The 18872-nt window shown below is 38.2% G+C and overlaps 1 protein-coding gene across 1 annotated transcript; it reads right to left on the bottom strand.

Annotated features, from left to right (window-relative positions):
• Positions 1-6626: 6626 nt before the first annotated feature.
• On the bottom strand, positions 6627-8238 carry RD3 (RD3 regulator of GUCY2D; the record flags this gene model as incomplete). Its single annotated transcript, XM_081314936.1, has 2 exons — positions 6627-6924; positions 7943-8238. 2 exons carry the CDS (start codon positions 8236-8238, stop codon positions 6627-6629), a joined length of 594 nt encoding a protein of 197 aa, XP_081171062.1.
• Positions 8239-18872: the final 10634 nt, after the last annotated feature.

The raw sequence follows: 18872 nt of genomic DNA, 5'->3' as shown, positions 1-18872 counted from the left end.
TACAGGAATACTGCTATCATGTTGCCCGTTTTTTCTTTTCTTTAGACTACCAAACCCAAGTCCTACAGCCATTCTTCATATGTTTTAGTCTCCAAGCCTTTGATCATTTTAGCTGCACTTCTCTGAACTTTTCCCAAGGTCTCAATATCTGTTTTGTAGTATGGTGACCAAAACTGGTTTCAGTATTCCAGGTGTGGTCTTACTCGGATTTTATACAGCGGTACTAATATTTCACGTGATCTTGATTCTATGCCTGGTTTATATAACCCAGGATTGTATTAGCTTTTTTGGCTGCTGCTGCACACTGCTGGCTCATAGTCAAGTGATCATCCGCTAGGACTCCAAGGTCCCTCTCACAGTTACTGTTTTGAGCCAGGCCTTGCCTAATCTGTACTTAAACCTTTGATTTTTTTTTCCTGCCTAAATGTAAAACTTAGCTTTTCTCCGCTGTTCTCCATTGTTCAAGTTTGTCAAGATCTTTTTGGATCCTGAGCTTGTCTTCTGGGGTGATGGCTATTCCTGCCACTTTAGTGTCATCTGCAAATTTGTTGAGTTCTCCTTCTATTCCAGACATGTCAAACACAAGGCCCGGGGGCCGGATGCGGCCTGCAAAGTGGTTTCATGTGGCCCGCGAAGCCATCCTGGAAACAGTGAGGGAACGGCCCCCATTGCCTTGGCCCTGGCCCAGAGACCCTCCTTCTGCCAGAGACCCTCAGATCTGTCCCACTCCAGCCCAGGCCCCCATAGGCACCCTTGATGTGAACGATGTAGAGCTGGCCATGCCCACCCAGTAGGCCATACGCACTCTAGCCATGCCCACCCAGTAGACCACGCCCACCCTGGCCATACCCACCCGGCCCCCTGAGGGCAACCGCAATGCTGATGCGGCCCTCAATGAAATTGAGTTTGACACCCCTGTTCTATTCCCTCACGTAAGTCATTGATGAAAATATTGGAAGAGTATTAGGTCTAAGACGGAGCCTTGTGGTACCCCACTGCTTACTTCTCTCCATGTGGATGTAGTACCATTGAGGACTACTCGCGGAGTATGGTTTGTCAGCCAGCTATAGATCCATCTGATGGTGGTGTTGTCTATCCCACCAACTAAATAGGCATTTGGTTGATCCAATAGTTTTCTTAATATTTTTATTCTGTGATTTGCCTGGATAATATGTAATTGATGGAATAATGATTATAATACATAGTAAGCTGTTGATGTCCCTAGGATTTGACCCATTTGGTTGTAAGATTCACGCTTTGTGTTGTTCTTGCTTCAATTATCAGTGCACGATGCAATTATTTTTCTGTTGGCTTGTTACAAAGTCCGATTAGTGTGAGAAGGACTGAGTCAAGGTCACCTAACTGCCTTCCCTGTGACTAGAACATGAGGTTCCCTACTCTTAATTAGGCTCATAACTCTACAACATACTGGCTATTCACAATTCAAACCAGGTGTAGTGCAAAAGTAACAACTCAGAGTTGAACTTGGCTCCTGCTGCCATGGACTCTGCAATAGTATGAAAAAAGCCAATTTCTTCCAGGATATCTAAAGTTTGATGCAACCCTTAAGTAACACCAGAGGGCACCCTGTCCACCTGTAAACTGACCAAGGATTGATAATCAACATGAAGGATTTTAAAAACCATAGAATATCTTATTATTCATTGCCAATTCTAGCCATTAGAGCAAAATATTGAGAGACTCTGTTTAGTACATATTTATACAGAATTGGTAATGAATTTATTTCTGTATGATGCATCCAATATATTTAGAATGTGCATTTTAATGAATAGTTGTATTCATTCAGTTGTATCTGAATGAATACAACTATTCCTTTATCTATGCATCTTTGGGTCATTTTGGTCTAGAAGCTATTGCAACATAGATATCATATTCCTAAACCCTGTAGCTTACCCTTATTTTTACAAACAGGAGAATTTTGAACTTTAAATGCACTAACTTGTTAATTTAATTTTTTTATATTCCCCACAACACATCCCTATATTCTGATGTAGCTCAATAGTGTTCTTAGTATCTAGTTCTGTGTTTCTCAACCTTTGGCAGCTGGTGGACTCCAATTCCCAGAATTAGGGAATTTGGGGAGTTAAAGTTCACACATCTTCTAAGTGCCAAAGTTGAGAAACATTGGACTAGTTCCTAGTATATTGACTCCATGTTAGAAAGCTTAACTAGATCAGTTTAATCTATTGTTAGATTTAACTTTTTTTTGTAATTCAAATGTAGTATCTCTGAGAAAATGGTTTCAGTCATTAGTTAATTTTCTGATTAGCTGATTAGAAAGCAAAAAATACTTTGCAGCTAGGCAAAACAAGAGTCTCTTAAGCAATTGGCTTTCACCTATCTCCAATTCCCATAAATGAAATGTTGCTTTCAATCTGCATTAAACAGGAAACTAAAATGGATACTCTCAGGTTGTTTTCACTGAAATAAATTCCACATGTAACCTGAAGCCAGCCTACCTATATCTTTCTGTCTGTCTACCCATCCATTTAAAATGAGGGGGGGTTAGGTTAATTTTTTAAAAAATTGAATTCATAATTTAAAAAGCTGTGAATTTGGTTTTGGCACTCATATATAGGCTAAAGTGGAGGGTTCCTGGTAGAAGAGCTTCAGCCAGCAATTGCAAGCTTTCATTTCTTTCCCCTTCCCCCCCCCCCACCCCAAGACACCTTCTGAGAGAAAGAGCTGGCCAGTGGAGAAATGGCATTTTTCTGTGATTTGTAACAAATTCAAGAATAAAAGCCAGGTAGCATTATAATGAAACATACTTAATTCCAAATAAAAATCATAATTGTTCCAATGCTTTATATACTTTTCCTTCAAACAAATCTAATCAATCAGCAAGAGAAACAAAAATGCAGGTATTACCACAATCCTCGGGGTAATGTTTAAAAGGATAACCTGTTGAAGAAAGCAGCTTGACCTTTGGACAATAATTTACTTCATGACTGCAGATATAATTTGGGGAGGAAATTTCATTGCTTTTTCTTATGTCTACTTTCTTAGACTTTCAGTGATAAACAGCTTGAAATATTTAAAAAGCCCAACTATATCAATAGGTAGATGATCTAACCAAAGAAAATTCAGATAATAAGATTGATTTTTCTTTGTGAAAGCCATGCCAATTCCTCAGCATGCCAGCTGGTTTTGTTTCATAGATATTTATTAAATTTATATGCCTCCCATCTCACTCGCAAACAACTCGGGTGACTTACAACATCATAAAACAATAATATAAAACAATTAAAACATGTAACATTAAAAAGCCATAAACATCAAAAGTTAACAAAAAACTAAGAAAGGAACCAATACATAAATCAATGGTGGGATCTTCTTCTTAATCTATTAAACACATCCAAAGTGGATACCTATTTTAATCAACCATTTAATAGGAATGCTTTCTGCTAAATCAGATTTTAAAGCTTCTCTTTCCACTTTACCCATCTTTCTTCCAGTTGTTTAATTTAGCAATTAGCACTGAAATCCTATTTGTAGGTACTAAGGTGTACAGCTCTCCACTGTCTCCAGTGGGATTTTCTTGGGGAGGTAGGAATATGGGATACAACCTGAGTGATATATTCCAGTAAAAAATAAAATCTTTCAGTCCTGTGTGTGTGTTTCAACCACACAGTTGTGTTCAATACTACTTACTCTCAGGTAAGAGTGGACACTACATTCAGATAATTCCTGAACAAGCAGTTTCTATTTTGCTTACTTGAGGAATTGTATTTTAATAGCAGTAGAAAAACACTGCTAATTGTAGTCAAGATATATAAACTGGATACCTGAAGTAACCCTGAAACTGTTAATAAACAGAACGCAGCATATCTGTATCTACGGTATCACAATCAATCACAAGGCAGCTAAAATTAAGGGACACACTTTTGTAATTGAATGCAACAAGCATTTCACTCCTAAATACAAAAGTGATCATGTGACTTGATAGGGAATGGCTTTCTATTTTTGTAGTTTTTCCCCACAAATCAGGCCCTAATGCAAAAAGGACCATGCATCCAAAACACTAGACACAGCAACGGAGGAGCCCACTGTACAAGAGATGTAAATATTTACCATGTTCAAAATGTGCTGTATAAAACACGTCCAATATAGACAGAAAGGATTCACCAGCAACTTCCTCACATTATCAGGCTGCCTGAGCAGAAAGACAGGAGAGGTTCTCACAAGTTTCTGCTCTTCTGCCTTTAAATCAGCCTTGACTGATGGAGTAATCCTCCCAGTACGTTAGCTTTATAACTCACCATATGGCTGGGAGTTGTAATTCCAATCTATCTGTAGTTCATGAGATTTGACCAGGCTACTTTAGAGTTAGGGTTACATTTGCATGTGCCAATCTTTAAACACTGGAGAAACAGTATAAAAAAGGCCACAATGAAATTTGTTTTCTTAGATGACTTAGAAATGTATGATTGTCAGGTTTTCAGTATTTCTGTACACCCATTCTCACATAATTGATAACTGAAGCCCTAAATCCATTTGGTATTAAACAATGCTATTTGCTGGTGTCTTTGTCAAAAATATTTGAGAAAGAAGATAAGGAGGAGTAAAGAAAATTCTTCAGTGCATACTCTGCTTATTAACAGGAAATTCAACATTAGCAAAAGCATTCTAAAATGAATCTGAAGCCACCACAAAATAAAGAAAGCCAAACAGCATTTCTTGGAATTTGTGTTCTGCAAGCAGCACAAAACCCTCTTAAGTGCTCCTTTAATTTTCAGTAATTGGTGTGAAGCTCTAATCATAAACCACCACCTGTACATGTATCAACAAGATATCCAACAGAAACAGAAAAGCATTTTTTCTTTAGACAGATCGCTGAAATACCATAGTGTACTAGTTGCACAAAACACACTGGCATAAGTAAGACAGTGACTCCTCCCATCTTCAATACCAAAGTTATACACTCTCTCTAGGACAGTAAAACAATGAAAAAGACTTAACCTTGGCAGCTTGAGATGTGCTTCTGGTGTGAAGAGAATATGCAAGTAAGAAGCCATGTCAAGAACTCAAGGGACCATTGTTAAACTGAACTTATGGCTTTTAAGTATTACACAAAAATAAGCCCAGTAAAATGTTTGACTCAGGATTGGAGATACATTCCATCATGGTCATGGCAGCACTATATTTCATCAAAAATTGTATACATCTAAGTTGACAAATATGTTTCTTCTTGAACCAGTGGTGTAGAAATGTGTGCAATAAGAATAAAAATAAGGGAACTATTTTAGAAATTTTCAACCTGGGGAAGGGAAAACGGAAGCACTGCCTTGGTGATACACCTTGAAAATGGTGCTTCAAAGCATTCCTTTTTCCTCTAAGCATAGAAGCTCCCTGCTTTTTTTCAGTTTTTCGGTTTTAAAGAAAAAACTTTCCTTAAAATATCTACATAGAGGCCCCTATTTTTTTAGGATAAAGATAACATGGTAGTTACTGATTAGCCAAGATATATTGTATATAGCAGGGGTCTTCAAACTCGGCCCTTTTATGACTCATGGACTTCAACTCCCAGAATTCCTCAGCCAGCGTACCTGGCTGAGGAATTCTGGGAGTTGAAGTCCATGAGTCATAAAAGGGCCGAGTTTGAAGACCCCTGGTATATAGTTACGGCTATATAGCAGGGGTCTTAAAACTTGGCCCTTTTATGACTTGTGGACCAACTCCCAGAATTCCTCAGCCAGCGTGCCTGGCTGAGGAATTCTGGGAGTTGAAGTCCACAAATCATAAAAGGGTCAAGTTTGAAGACCCCTGCTATATAGCAATTACCAAAAAGGAAGAATTTTCAGGTGCTAAATTTTTTTAACCATTTGTGTATGCTTCCCTCCCCTCAAATTTGATAATTGAAAGAAACCTGCGAGGCTCACTTTTCTATTTAGGAGTTATTGGCATTCCTCCAGCTGATGATATCGGCAGCAGGGTCCGATAACATTTTGGCAAAAAGAAAAGAAAGAATAAACTACTGCCATTTTGTAATACTTACCTTTGTTTCATATTTAATGCTGGGAAATTTTAAATGAGATATTTCTGTCTTTTTATGCATGGATCCTTGCATACGATACAAAATGGCTGGTTAGAATTTGTGGTTGGGTGTTGTGTGGGGTATGGCAATTTTTGTGTGATCACAAAAGGATTGAGCAAAAGGATTGAGAGGAAAACCTCAAAAGAAAGCTAAAATAAATAAGCAAGCTTTTCACTATTACTCCCTGGGCCTCTCTTTTTGGTGACAAAAAAGGAAACTTCAAATAAGAGTTGGCTATAAGATAGGCCGCTATATAAATGTTTTAAATAGGCAAACACATACCCAGGCTGACTTATGTGCAGTTTTTCATGCAAGCTCATAGCATAATTAACTGGTAATAGGTGAGAATAATCTGCCTGAGTGATTTCTTATGAACATGCCCAAGGAAAACAGGAACCTACAGGCATAAATGCCTGGATTAAAAGGTACCTAAAAAGAATTCATATGAATTCCTTACAACAGAGAGACAATAAGAAACAGGACAAAAATAATCATCCCGCAAATAAACCTGCCCCCGCCCCAAATAAATAAAATAGTCTGTTTCTAAAAAAAACTACTGTCACAAATAAAGTCAGTAGTCCTTGGTATCCTTGAATTCAGGCATGCTCCACATTCTTCTAGTCGGCTCCATGCCCCTCTCCACATCTTCTGAAATGGTCTTGATATCACTGCTGAAGGGGGAAATCCTGACGCGGGATCTGAGTGTGGTAAGGGAAAGGCTGGTTCTGTTCTTGGTGTTCCATTGTCTTGCAAGTTTCTTGGCCTCCTCTTCCTCTTTGATCTTCTCGGTGGCATCGTGGAGAACAGAACGGAAAAGCCGAGGTATTTCTCCAGGCTCTGGTTCATATTCAGCAATAAGTTGCCGAAATCTAAGAAATAAATGAACCAAAGATTCTAGTCTTAGGAGGGAATATTCAGTCCAGCTTCACTTAAACCCTCAAAGCAGAGACATATAGGTGTTAACGTATGTCATTCTTTCATTTATCAGGACTTACACAACTTCTACCACCATCCCTTTGGGAGGGACGGGCACATTTCTGTGTTTCTGTATTTTTACAGTGTGTATATTCTGTGTGGCATTATTTCTTAAACTGACCTGTATCTGACTTGTACTGTTTTTACTTAATATAGTAGTTATACTTATTTATTTCTATTTCATAATTCTAAATCACCCATCTCCCTCCCTCCCTCCCTCCCTTAGACACACTGTTTCCTGGTGGTCAGTATAAATGAAGGAAATAAGAGCTCATCACCTATTTCCATCATTTGAATTTCCCCATCTATATAAACTATGGGTCCTCTTTAAAAAGAATCACTTGGCATTATAAATTACATTCAGTGGTGTTAATTTGGTTAAATTGGTAGCAGGCAGAAAGTTATTTATCCAAATTTTGCCAAGCAAAACATTATAATAATCAGACTTCTGGATAAAACCAATTAGACCACTGCAAACCTTTGCCTGGAAAGACAGAATATGGACTTGAAGCAACTGATTGCATTTGTGATATATTTCTGCAAGTTATTTCCAACAAGAGTTTCTAAACAGGCACTCAGTACTGAATTCTTCATACATACAAATAGAATCAGCATTCAGTAGTGGATTCTAGACAAGTCATTTAAAAAGCCGTGAATCATTTTTGAATTATTCATAAACATTTTTTAAAAAAGAAAATGGTTTACTCTGCTGCTTTTAGTCCAGTTCAGCTACAGGGGAAAATCAATCAGGTTTCAGTGCTAGATATTCTACCCAATTGCCTGCATCTGGTGTTCTCTAAACGTGATGCATTTTAGAATCCATAATCTCCAGCCAGAACAGTCTTTGGGATTAAGTTATTGCTACTTCACGCTCATTCTATATACAGTGCATGAGAGATTCCAAGCAAATACCTAATAATGATTGGTCCACAATAGGATGGATGTATTTTGGAACAGATATCCTCCAGCTGCAGACGCTCCCCTGGACTGATATCATAGCTGTGCTTGGGGTAGCTAACCAGCCAGCCATAATCAACTCCTGTTTTGATCTTGCGATATTCGTTTTCTTTCTCCCGCTGTTGTTTCTCAGCTTCTTTGATCTGCCAATCAAGCTCCATCATCAGGGTTTCAGTCACCATTTCCATTGGGCTTCTTTGAGAAATACGATTAGAAGATTCATTCCATCCAAACCAGGATGCCAATGCCATGTTCTCCTTTTTTCCTTCCTTTATCTGCAAAGAGCAAGTGAAAACATAATGTTTTTCTGCTTACAACAGATAGGGTGGACAACGTACATGTCTACTCATAGATATATAAATACAGAGAGAGAGAGAGAGGCATTCATGTACAATATACACACACAAATATTATATTGCTCAGCTATTATTGTTAACAATAATGTTTATATTCTAGTGAGCAAGAAAGAACAATATGAGAAAGAACAATATGAACAAAGCAGTAGCAATAGCACTTAGATTGATATACTACTTCACAGTGCTTTACAGCCCTCTCTAAGCGGTTGACAAGAGTCAGCTTATTGCCCCCAACAATCTGAGTCTTCATTTTACCAACCTCAGAAGGATGGAAGGCTAAGTCAACCTTGAGCCACTCAGAATCGAACACCTGGAGTGACCAGTCAGTTAGCCTGCAGTACTGCATTCTAACCACTGCACCACCACGGTGAATATTAGTCCTGAAGGCTGTTTCAGAAGTAGCAGGACTCTGAATTCTATGCAGTGTTCAATAGTACTCCTATTGACCTCCAGTGGACATATGAGGGAGGGAGGGAGGGAGGGAGGGAGGGAGGGAGGAAGGAAGGAAGGAAGGAAGGAAGGAAGGAAGGAAGGAAGGAAGGAAGGAAAGAAATAGAACAGCCATAATCAAATAAATATTCTTGCTAATTGGCTTTTTAGAAATCATTCCCAATCCAGTTGGAGATACCTTGATCCTCAATGACAGAGCTGAAATTTCCCTAGGTTTTTTTCAGTGTGATATTTGATTGATATTTCAGAAAGTTGAAACTTTCTGAAAAATGGCCATTCTCATATCAAACATTGCTCCATGCTCAACAACAGCTTCCCACACAAGTGGCCTTTTCTGACAATGAATGCACCGATTTTCATTCTCTATACATGAGGTTGATTGGCTTTCCTCACCTCTGTTGTTCATGATTTTTCATGCTACCTCACAAAACAACAAGAAGCTACTTGCAGCTAGTCCAACTTGGGAAGGAAAGACTTGAAAAGCTCACTGTAGTCAGCCATTCTCTCAACATCAAGGTTAAGAGGTTCTTCAACATTGTCTTAAGGAATGTCTCAAGCATCTATAAAGTAAAACACTGAAAATTGCTCAGCTAGATGAGTGCCTTGTTGTCCAAAATATGAGGTTAAAGCAGATGAAAAGGAATAGGAAATATGCTTTAAAAGAGTTTTCCTCAAACTAAGGGAAATTCTCCAATTTCTGGGGATCACCAGCTTGTCAAGACTAGTTTTAACAAAGTCACCAGTAAGTCACTAAACAGTGAAAAAAAAACTAAGTATCATTACATCCTGAATTTAGAAAAGGCATGAAAGATTCATCTGAACAGTTAAAAATGAGACGCCTTTGGCCACATGACCACGGAGACGTCCTCGGACAAGCGCTGGCTCTTCAGCTTTGAAACGGAGATGAGCACCGGCCCCTAGAGTCGGAAACGACTAGCATGCACGTGCGGGGGAACCTTTACCTTTACCTTTAAATGAAGCAAGGTAACTCTCACAATTAGGAAAAACTTTCTGTTCACCCTAAATAAACATTTTAGATACCGCAAGTTAAATAAAGGATAAGTATATACAATTCAGAAGGTTTCCAAGAGTGTCTGTTGGAAAAAGCAAGCTTTTGGAGGGACAAAATGACTGTCAATTTACCATATCAGTTTTCAACTGTTTCAAACAAGTGGCATCTACATTCCATTTAGGAGCCAGTAAAATCTCCATGTTTTCAGCAGCATATAAGGGACTAATGAAAATTTCCTAGTAAATCCATATACAGGTGAAACTTGAAAAATTAGAATATTGTGCAAAAGTTCATTTATTTCAGTAATGCAACTTAAAAGGGGAAACTAATATATGAGATAGACTCATTACATGCAAAGCAAGATAGTTCCAAGCCATGATTTGTCATAATTGTGATGATTATGGCTTACAGCTCATGAAAACCCCAAATCCACAATCTCAGAAAATTAGAATATTACCGTACATGCAATCAATAAAACAAGGAGTGTACATAGAACAATATAGGACCTCTGAAAAGTATAAGCGTGCATATGTACTCAGTACTTGGTTTGGGCCCCTTTTGCAGCAATTATTGCCTCAATGCGGCGTGGCATGGAAGCTATCAGCCTGTGGCACTGCTGAGGTGTTATGGAAGACCAGGATGCTTCAATAGCGGCCTTCAGCTCTTCTGCATTGTTCGGTCTCATGTCTCTCATCTTTCTCTTGGCAATGCCCCATTCTCTATGGGGTTCAGGTCGGGCGAGTTTGCTGGCCAATCAAGCACGGTCATTGAACCAGGTTTTGGTGCTTTTGGCAGTGTGGGCATGTGCCAAGTCCTGCTGAAAATGAAGTCAGCATCCCCATAAAGCTCGTCTGCGGAAGGAAGCATGAAGTGCTCCAAAATCTCCTGGTAGACAGCTGCGTTGACCCTGGACTTAATGAAGCACAGTGGACCAACACCAGCAGATGACATGGCTCCCCAAATCAACACAGACTGTGGAAACTTCACACTGGACTTCAAGCATCTTGCAGTGTGTGCCTCTCCATTCTTCCTCCAGACTCTGGGTCCTTGGTTTCCAAATGAGATGCAAAAGTTGCTCTCATCAGAAAAGAGGACTTTGGACCACTGAGCAACAGACCAGGTCTGTTTTTCTTTAGACCAGGTAAGACGCTTCTGACATTGTTTGTTGTTCAGGAGTGGCTTGACAAGAGGAATATGACATTTGAAGCCCATGTCCAGGATCCGTCTGTGTGTGGTGGTTCTTGATGCACTGACTCCAGCCTCAGTCCACTCCTTGTAAAAGTCCCCAACACTTTTGAATGGCCTTTTCCTGACAATCCTCTCCAGGCTGCGGTCATCCCTGCTGCTTGTGCACCTTTTTCTTCCACACTTTTCCCTTCCACATAACTTTCTATTAATGTGCCTTGATACAGCACTTTGGGAACATCCAACTTCTTTTGCAATTACCTTTTGAGTCTTTCCCTCCTTATGGAGGGTGTCAATGATGGTTTTCTGCACAACTGTCAGGTCAGCAGTCTTCCCCATGATTGTGATTCCTACTGAACCAGACTGAGAGACCATTTAAAGGCTCAGGAACCCTTTGCAGGTGTTATGGCTTAATTAGCTGATTAGAGTGGGACACTTTGAGCCTAGAATATTGCACCTTTTCACAATATTCTAATTTTCTGAGATTGTGGATTTGGGGTTTTCATGAGCTTTCCCTTTCCCCCACTAATGGACCAATCATTTCTTTATTTTTTTTCTTGTTTCTTATATGTTGAAAGAAGCTTTTTTTTGTTATTTTTGACTTTGGTCGCAAGCCTTAGTTCATTTTGAGCCTTAGCTTCTCACACTTCATCTTTGCTGGCACGGGCTGTTTGCTGATATTCTGCCTTAGTTATGTGCCCCTCTTTCCACTTCTTATACTTGTCCTTTTTATCTTTCAGTTTATCAGAGAGTTCTTTATGCAGCCATGCTGGTTTCTTTTGAAAGCTGTTATTTTTCTTCTTTGTTGGTATTGTGCTAGACTGGGCCTTTATTATTTCACTTTTCAAAGTTTCCCAAGCTTCTTGAGTTGTTTTCCCCTTTAGGATTCTCATCCATGGAATTCTTCCCAAGGTCTCTCTAAGTTTATTGAAATTAGCTTTTTTAAAGTCCAAGACTCTAGTTTGGCTGTATCTTATTGCTTGTGCTTCCATAATGTTGAATTCCAATATTGCATGATCACTTCCCCCCAAGGTTCCTGTGGCTTCGACACTTTCTATCATTTCATCTCTGTTAGTGAGAATTAAATCCAATATGGCTAATCTCCTAGTTCCCTTCTCTACTTTTTGGGAGAGAAAGTTGTCTGCTAGGTTTGTCAGGAATCTGTTTGATCCACTTCCACTTGCTGCAGAATTTGTCTCCCAGTTGATATCAGGGTAATTAAAGTCCCCCATTACTATTGTGATGCGCTTCCTACATACCTTAGTTAACTGACTAGCAAAAAGTTCATCTATTTCCTCTGCTTGGTTGGGCAGCCTATAGTATACATACACCTATGGCAATGTCATTTTTCCCCCTTTTATATTGACCCAAATACATTCAAGTTTACAGTTTTCATCATTGTTGTGCTCTATTTCTGTAGAGATAAAGTTATTTCTTATATAGAGAGCAACACCACGTCCTCTTTTGTTTAGTCTGTTTCTTTTAAATAATTTAAATCCCTCTAGCTGTGTGTTCCATTTGTGGGTTTTGTCCCACCATGTTTCCGTAATGGCAACAATATCATATCTGCCCTCATTTACCTGAATTTCTAGTTCACCCTGCTTACTGTTCATACTCTGTGCATTCTATACACTTTCTATTTTAAGTAAGTTAACATGCACATATTACAAAACAACCTCTAGTAATTACATTCATCCTCATGCACACTTTCCTACTAATGGCACCATCATTTTGCAGATGGAATCCTAAGTAACGGAAGGAGTTTGTCTTCATTAGAACTTTGCCACTGATCTTGACAGTGAGGTGCTCAGGCTAATCTCTAGATAATCAGTTTTCTTGATATTAAGTCACAAACCAAATCAGCTAAGACTGTCATTCCATGTCTAGACAAAGCATGCAGTTCTTCCCTAGTGGGTAGCTGTGAGCAAAACATCATCAGCACAGCAAGGCCCAGGGGACACTATAATGCAGATCTTGCATGATGGTATCCATGACGAGAATGAACAGCGATGGTGATAACATCTTGGTGCCTGATAATTTTCACAGGAAAGCCATCTGAAAGGCCAATTGTGCATTTTACTCGGCTTCTGGTATTCTGGTATTCTTTCACAAGTTCACCATGCTTGGTAAAATGGTCATGTTTTCCACATTTCTAATACTGATTAAAAGTACCTTTATACATCTCAGATAATTTCCCAGGTGCCACAAACCAATGGTACATTATTTTGTACGCGTTATCTTTTAACACAGTGTGAATTTAGTCTTTTAAACAACTTCTCTTCTCTTGCTCCATCGGTATGACAGAAATTCTTAGCCCATTTCATCATGTACCCTAACTTTTTCTTCTTCCATTTCAAATTTCACCAAAAGTTTATACACTTTAGCAATCACATGTTCTTCATCTGTACATTATTCATTTTCAAATTCCATCTTGTATAATTTCAGTTATTCTTATCTGTATTACATTTCTCTTAATTGTGCTTATGAAAACAACCGAAAACCAAATCCATCTGCAATCAATTATTCTCTTGACTTCATTTTAAGTTCCTCTCATTCCTGTATTAGCATTAGAGTAGTCTTGACTTAGTGAGTATTCATTCAGTGACCATTCAGAGTTACAATGGTGTTAAAAAAAATAACTTGACAGCCTGTTTATGACCATTACAGCATCCCTGTCATGTAATCCTCATTACAATCAGTATGTGTTGTCATGCCTGATGTGTGCGGGGTTTTTTTTTTCCTCTTTTTCCCTCACTTCAAAGCAGAGAGATGGGAGAAAAAGGGACTCCAAGAAAGTAAGTTGTTTGCTTTTCTACACATGAAAGGCAATGTGATCACACCAACACCCTGGGGCTGAAAGCTGTGGGTGCCTATGCAAAGAGTTTTTGAAATCTCTTTTTCTCCAACTTCTATGCTCACTGGGGGAAGGAGGAAGCAAGAATTTTCTGTAGGTAATTTTTCTTTTGCCTGACCCTTTCCCACTGCCAGTGCTATCACATTGCTTTTGATATATAGAACAGTAAATATTTTCTTGAAATCCCTTTCTCTCCATAAGGGGGATGGGGAGAACAAAAACATGCAGGCAACTTCTGCATGCAATCTCTCCTTTTCCTGACTCTTTTGCGACAGAGTTGAGAGATTGGAGAGAAAGTAAACTGTTTGCTCTTCTATTCAGGTAATTATCACTTCTTCTTTTTTTGCTTGCTGCTGGAAAATTCTTTGAGTTGAAGTCAACATATCTTAAGGTTGCCAAGATTGAGAAACACAGATCTATTCTATATAGATCTATTCTAAGGTAAAGGTAAAGGTTCCCCCGCACATGCATGCTAGTCGTTTCCGACTCTAGGGGCCGGTGCTCATCTCCGTTTCAAAGCCGAAGAGCCAGCGCTTGTCTGAGGACGTCTCCGTGGTCATGTGGCCGGCATGACTAGACGCCAAAGGCGCACGGAACGCTGTTACCTTCCCACCGTAGTGGTCCCTATTTTTCTACTTGCATTTTTACGTGCTTTCGAACTGCTAGGTTGGCAGAAGCTGGGACGAGTAACAGGCGCTCACTCTGCTACGCGGCACTTGGGATTCGACCCGCCAAACTGCCGACCTTCTGATCGACAAGCTCAGCGTCCTAACCCACTGAGCCACCGCGTCCCTTTTAGATCTATTCTGCTATATCCTAAAAAGAAAAGCGTGCCAGTTTCAACGTTTGAGTGAATACATGATAGGATGCCACAGATTTTCATATTCATATTCATATGGCCTTCTATACAAATATTGGACTTCAATTCTCTTGGTTTTCATTCATATCATACAATATGGATATATTTACTTCTAATTATTCTTTTAAATGAAAATAAGATTGAACATGCACTCATATAGTCACAACCAGAGTTACGTATCACTATTGAACTCTTAGTGATTACTTGATTCTAATTAGTCATAATTTTAATTACTTTGTCAAAAAGTCCCACACCACCCATCCCACTACAGCACAATCAACAAACGCTGTGAAAAAGATAACAATACCATATATCAAAAATATCTCAGAAACAATCAACAATTACAACCATACCACATCACTATAACACACAAACCAACTTTAGGCTTCCAAAACCTTAAGTAAACCAAAAGGTTGAAGGCAAAAAACCAGAAGTCATCTACAACTAGCAGAATGCATCCATGAACACCAACTAGCAGTTAGAAGACATGATGAAAACTCCTTAATTTCACAACAAATGAAGAGATTCAACCACACTTTTAAATGAGAAACTATGGCTAAATCCAAAAATACCAGAAAATTCCTGGAAGCTTGCTGTTCAAATAAATCAACCATCAATAGACACATAAACCCTAATCTAGGAACTACCAAGGAGAAAACCACACAGCTCAAAAGTTGCAGACCAAGCTACTATACATAAATAAGGAGCAAATCCCACATTCACTAGCTCTGATGATACTACTAGTTGGATAATGAAACACCTGAAAGCAAACAACCAAGCTCAAGAAGAGCACCAAGAATTCCACCATCCCTGGGCTATATATATTCTCCTCTATTGGAGTAATAATTTAGCTATGCTCCCATTATGAAAATGGCAACTACTGTGATAAAAATAAGATTTCTACTCTCTGTGTAAGAAGCAGCTTCAATATAAGAAAAGCGAGTCCCCAAAGACACACACATTTTTTAAATAGATACCTAGTACACTAAGATGAAACTGGGGGCAATAAGCCAATTTCAGAAGAATAAGGGTACCAGTTGGGGAAATAAACAATGAAACGGCACCTTATAAACCAGCATTGTGCAAGGCAATTTAGCCAGCAATTAGGAAATTATAAAAGGTATGAAAGAAACCATTCCGGCAGAACCCCTAAGTCTAGACAGAGAAACCCCATGCTCTTGAATTACATGTTGGACCAGCTCTGGTTGCAAGTCAATGAAGGAATTACTGCAAAAGTGAAAGTGCATCCACTGCTTGTTCTATTTCAGTAAAACTTAGTAATTTTTGAAACTGTGCCTAGTGGTACGGTGAGGTGCAGACGCTCACCTCACGCTCAGGAGGCTGAGAATTCAATCCTAGGCAGTGACAGATGTTTCTCTGTCATGGCGCAAAGAGTAAATATCTGTTGCAAACTCTGCATAGGCATCAGGAAGAGCATCCAGTCAGTCACCCCAACTCCTCCCTGATACCAGAGCTTACAGGGCTGTAAAAAGCAAAAAAAAAAAAGTTTGTGTATATACATAATTCACTAAAGGATTCTAAACTGATTATTTAATTGGCACCTAGAGAAATTAGAGAAAGGAACTACACTGAGTGTGTGTGTGTGTTTTCTCTGAACAATTTACTGTAGCTGTGCAACCATTAGCTCTTTCAAGAGGTCTGGTTATAACTATTTACAAATTGCTGATCAAAACAAGGGCCAGATTAATTTAGAAAGGAAATTTTTGTTAATATAATGTATATTTGAAGGTTACTGAGCAAATGAAGTTTGTTTCTTGAGAAATAATTACCGGTATATGGAATAATTCTTCTTAATGGCAAATTATGAAGGATGAAAATAGAGCTCTTACTCTAGGTTAACTTGTTAATTGTACCTTTAAGTGTTTTGAGAAGTTGTAAAAAGATATACCGGTATCTCACCAACTTGATAAATGACAATATATTCAATTAAAATATTTACTATGTTCTTAATTTAAATATAAAACGTTAAAACTCTCAGAAATTCCTGTCATTTTAATTATATTAGGCAAAGATTTATCTGCAACTGAAAACTTAAATATAAGTAACGTATAAGAAATTTGGAATAAATAATTGGAGGAATCCCGAAGTTGCTGGGAATCAGGCAGCATACATTATATATTTATATTATATATATAAAACAATAGTAATAATATTGACCTACACAATATACCCTCTTCAGAGAAGACCAAACTAAAATAAGAGTTCAGTAGTTCTGTTTTTTTTTTGCAACCAATTAGCATTTTGGATTTTTCATTGAATTCTTTTTCTTTTCAACATATCTGGAAAAAATCGTGCCATTCTTAACACCCTTTACCAATCTCAGCTCATTTGAACTTTGCTTTTTTGACATTATTTCTATAGCAATAAAAAAGCACTTAGATTTATATACCACTTCATACTGCTTTACAGCACTCTCTGGATGGTTTACTGATGTCAGCATATTGCTCCCAACAATCTGGGTCTTCATTTTACCATCCTTGAAAGGATGGAAAGTTGAGTCAACCTTGAACCAGTCAGGATTGAAATCCTAGCTATGGGCAGAATTAGCCTGCAATATTGCATTCTAACCACTGCACCACCACAGCATTATAGCTTCAAACTCCCTATTGGTACTGTTTTTCAAACTCCTTTTCAGTTATTTTTGCATTGAAATTTGTTTAAAATTCATGCTTTTAATATTTTCTTCTTTAGAAACTTTGATTAGTTTCAATCAATGACATCAATATTATATGGTCATTTTTCTTCAATATTTTTATTATCTCCTCTTCCTCAACTACATTTTCTGTACCAATTAAAATCAAGGTAAGGATAGCTTGTTCTCTGGGACTTTCCTCCACCCTCTGAAGGAGAAGGATTTCAGTAAGACAAATTAGGAATTACTCTCAATGACAATGCTAATTGAATCTGTGCCTCATCATTAGACAGTTAATTCAAGTCCCTCTCACTGCTACTTCATGTATCTTTGAAAGAACTTTGGAAACATCAACCATCTATTTTTGGGCAGACAGACAACAGCAGACAGCAAAAGCAGATGCTTTCCATTTATTCTTCTACTTATATTAACCTAGATGCTCTGTGTCACCATTGATTTGGATTTCTGAGCAGTTATAGATAACATACACTGTAACTGCTTCTTCCTTTTTTCTCCTGTTTCTTTTCAACTGATTAGACATTTCAGTTGCTATATGTTAATCATGAACTCTTCCCACTAGATCCTTATTATTAAATTGTATTTGTATTAATGCATAGACAACAAAGCCACTGAACTTTATTTATTTATTATTTATTTTATTAAATTTATATACCGCCCTATTCCCGGAGGACTCAGGGCGGTGTACAGGGAAGATTAAAACAAACATACAAAAATTAAAATCAGATTAAAACAATTAATTAAAGTCCCCGAAATTTAAAACTAAAGCCTAATAAAAATTAAAACCCCTCAGCCTGGGCCAGACAGCTCAAAGAGCCAAGTTTTCAGGTCCCTGCGGAATGAGCGAAGGTATAAGCCAATGCTGCTTCTGATTTTTCATTTGAGTGGTTTAGTGCATAAGTTTTTATATAAGGTGTTTGAAGCAAGTTTCAGCAAAATATATTTTGCTTTGTGAAACATAACCCATTCCATTCCAGCAGTTTATCCAGATAACTCAGAGTAGTTCCAGAAACCAATTTTCTCCCATTAAAACATAATTTGCACAGGCAGTTGCAATATTCTTCTTTTCCTGACCAATTTTATTCTGTGGACAGATGAGCTCTCTTCCTAGATCTAGTCCAGAATAATATGCTCATAACTGCTCTTACAAGTATTATTTGTCTCCCAAGAAAGAATTATTTTCAATTATCTTGATAAGACTTGGAAGTTGTCCTGTAACATTCCAATCTACACTCTCAGAAGACAGTACACTTCATAATCCAAGGGGCCCAAGTTGACATAGGTTTAATTGGATTTCTTATAGCACTGAGTCACCAAATACTACAGTTTTTCTTTTTGTCTTTTTGCAGAATGATGTTGCTTTGCCTAGTTGCTGTTTGTTGGTGGAATACCAAGAGCACCTTCTGACTCTCTTTCTGGGAAATCCTCTGTACAAGTCCACAAAGAACTTGAGATGCACAGATTTTCAAAACACTTCAATAGATATGAATGTAGTATA

Source organism: Vipera berus (assembly GCF_964194415.1).
Source record: "Vipera berus genome assembly, chromosome: 1".
Lineage (NCBI taxonomy): Eukaryota > Metazoa > Chordata > Lepidosauria > Squamata > Viperidae > Vipera > Vipera berus.
Note: the sequence above shows the minus strand (reverse complement) of the source record. Positions and strands in the feature narration are given on the sequence as shown.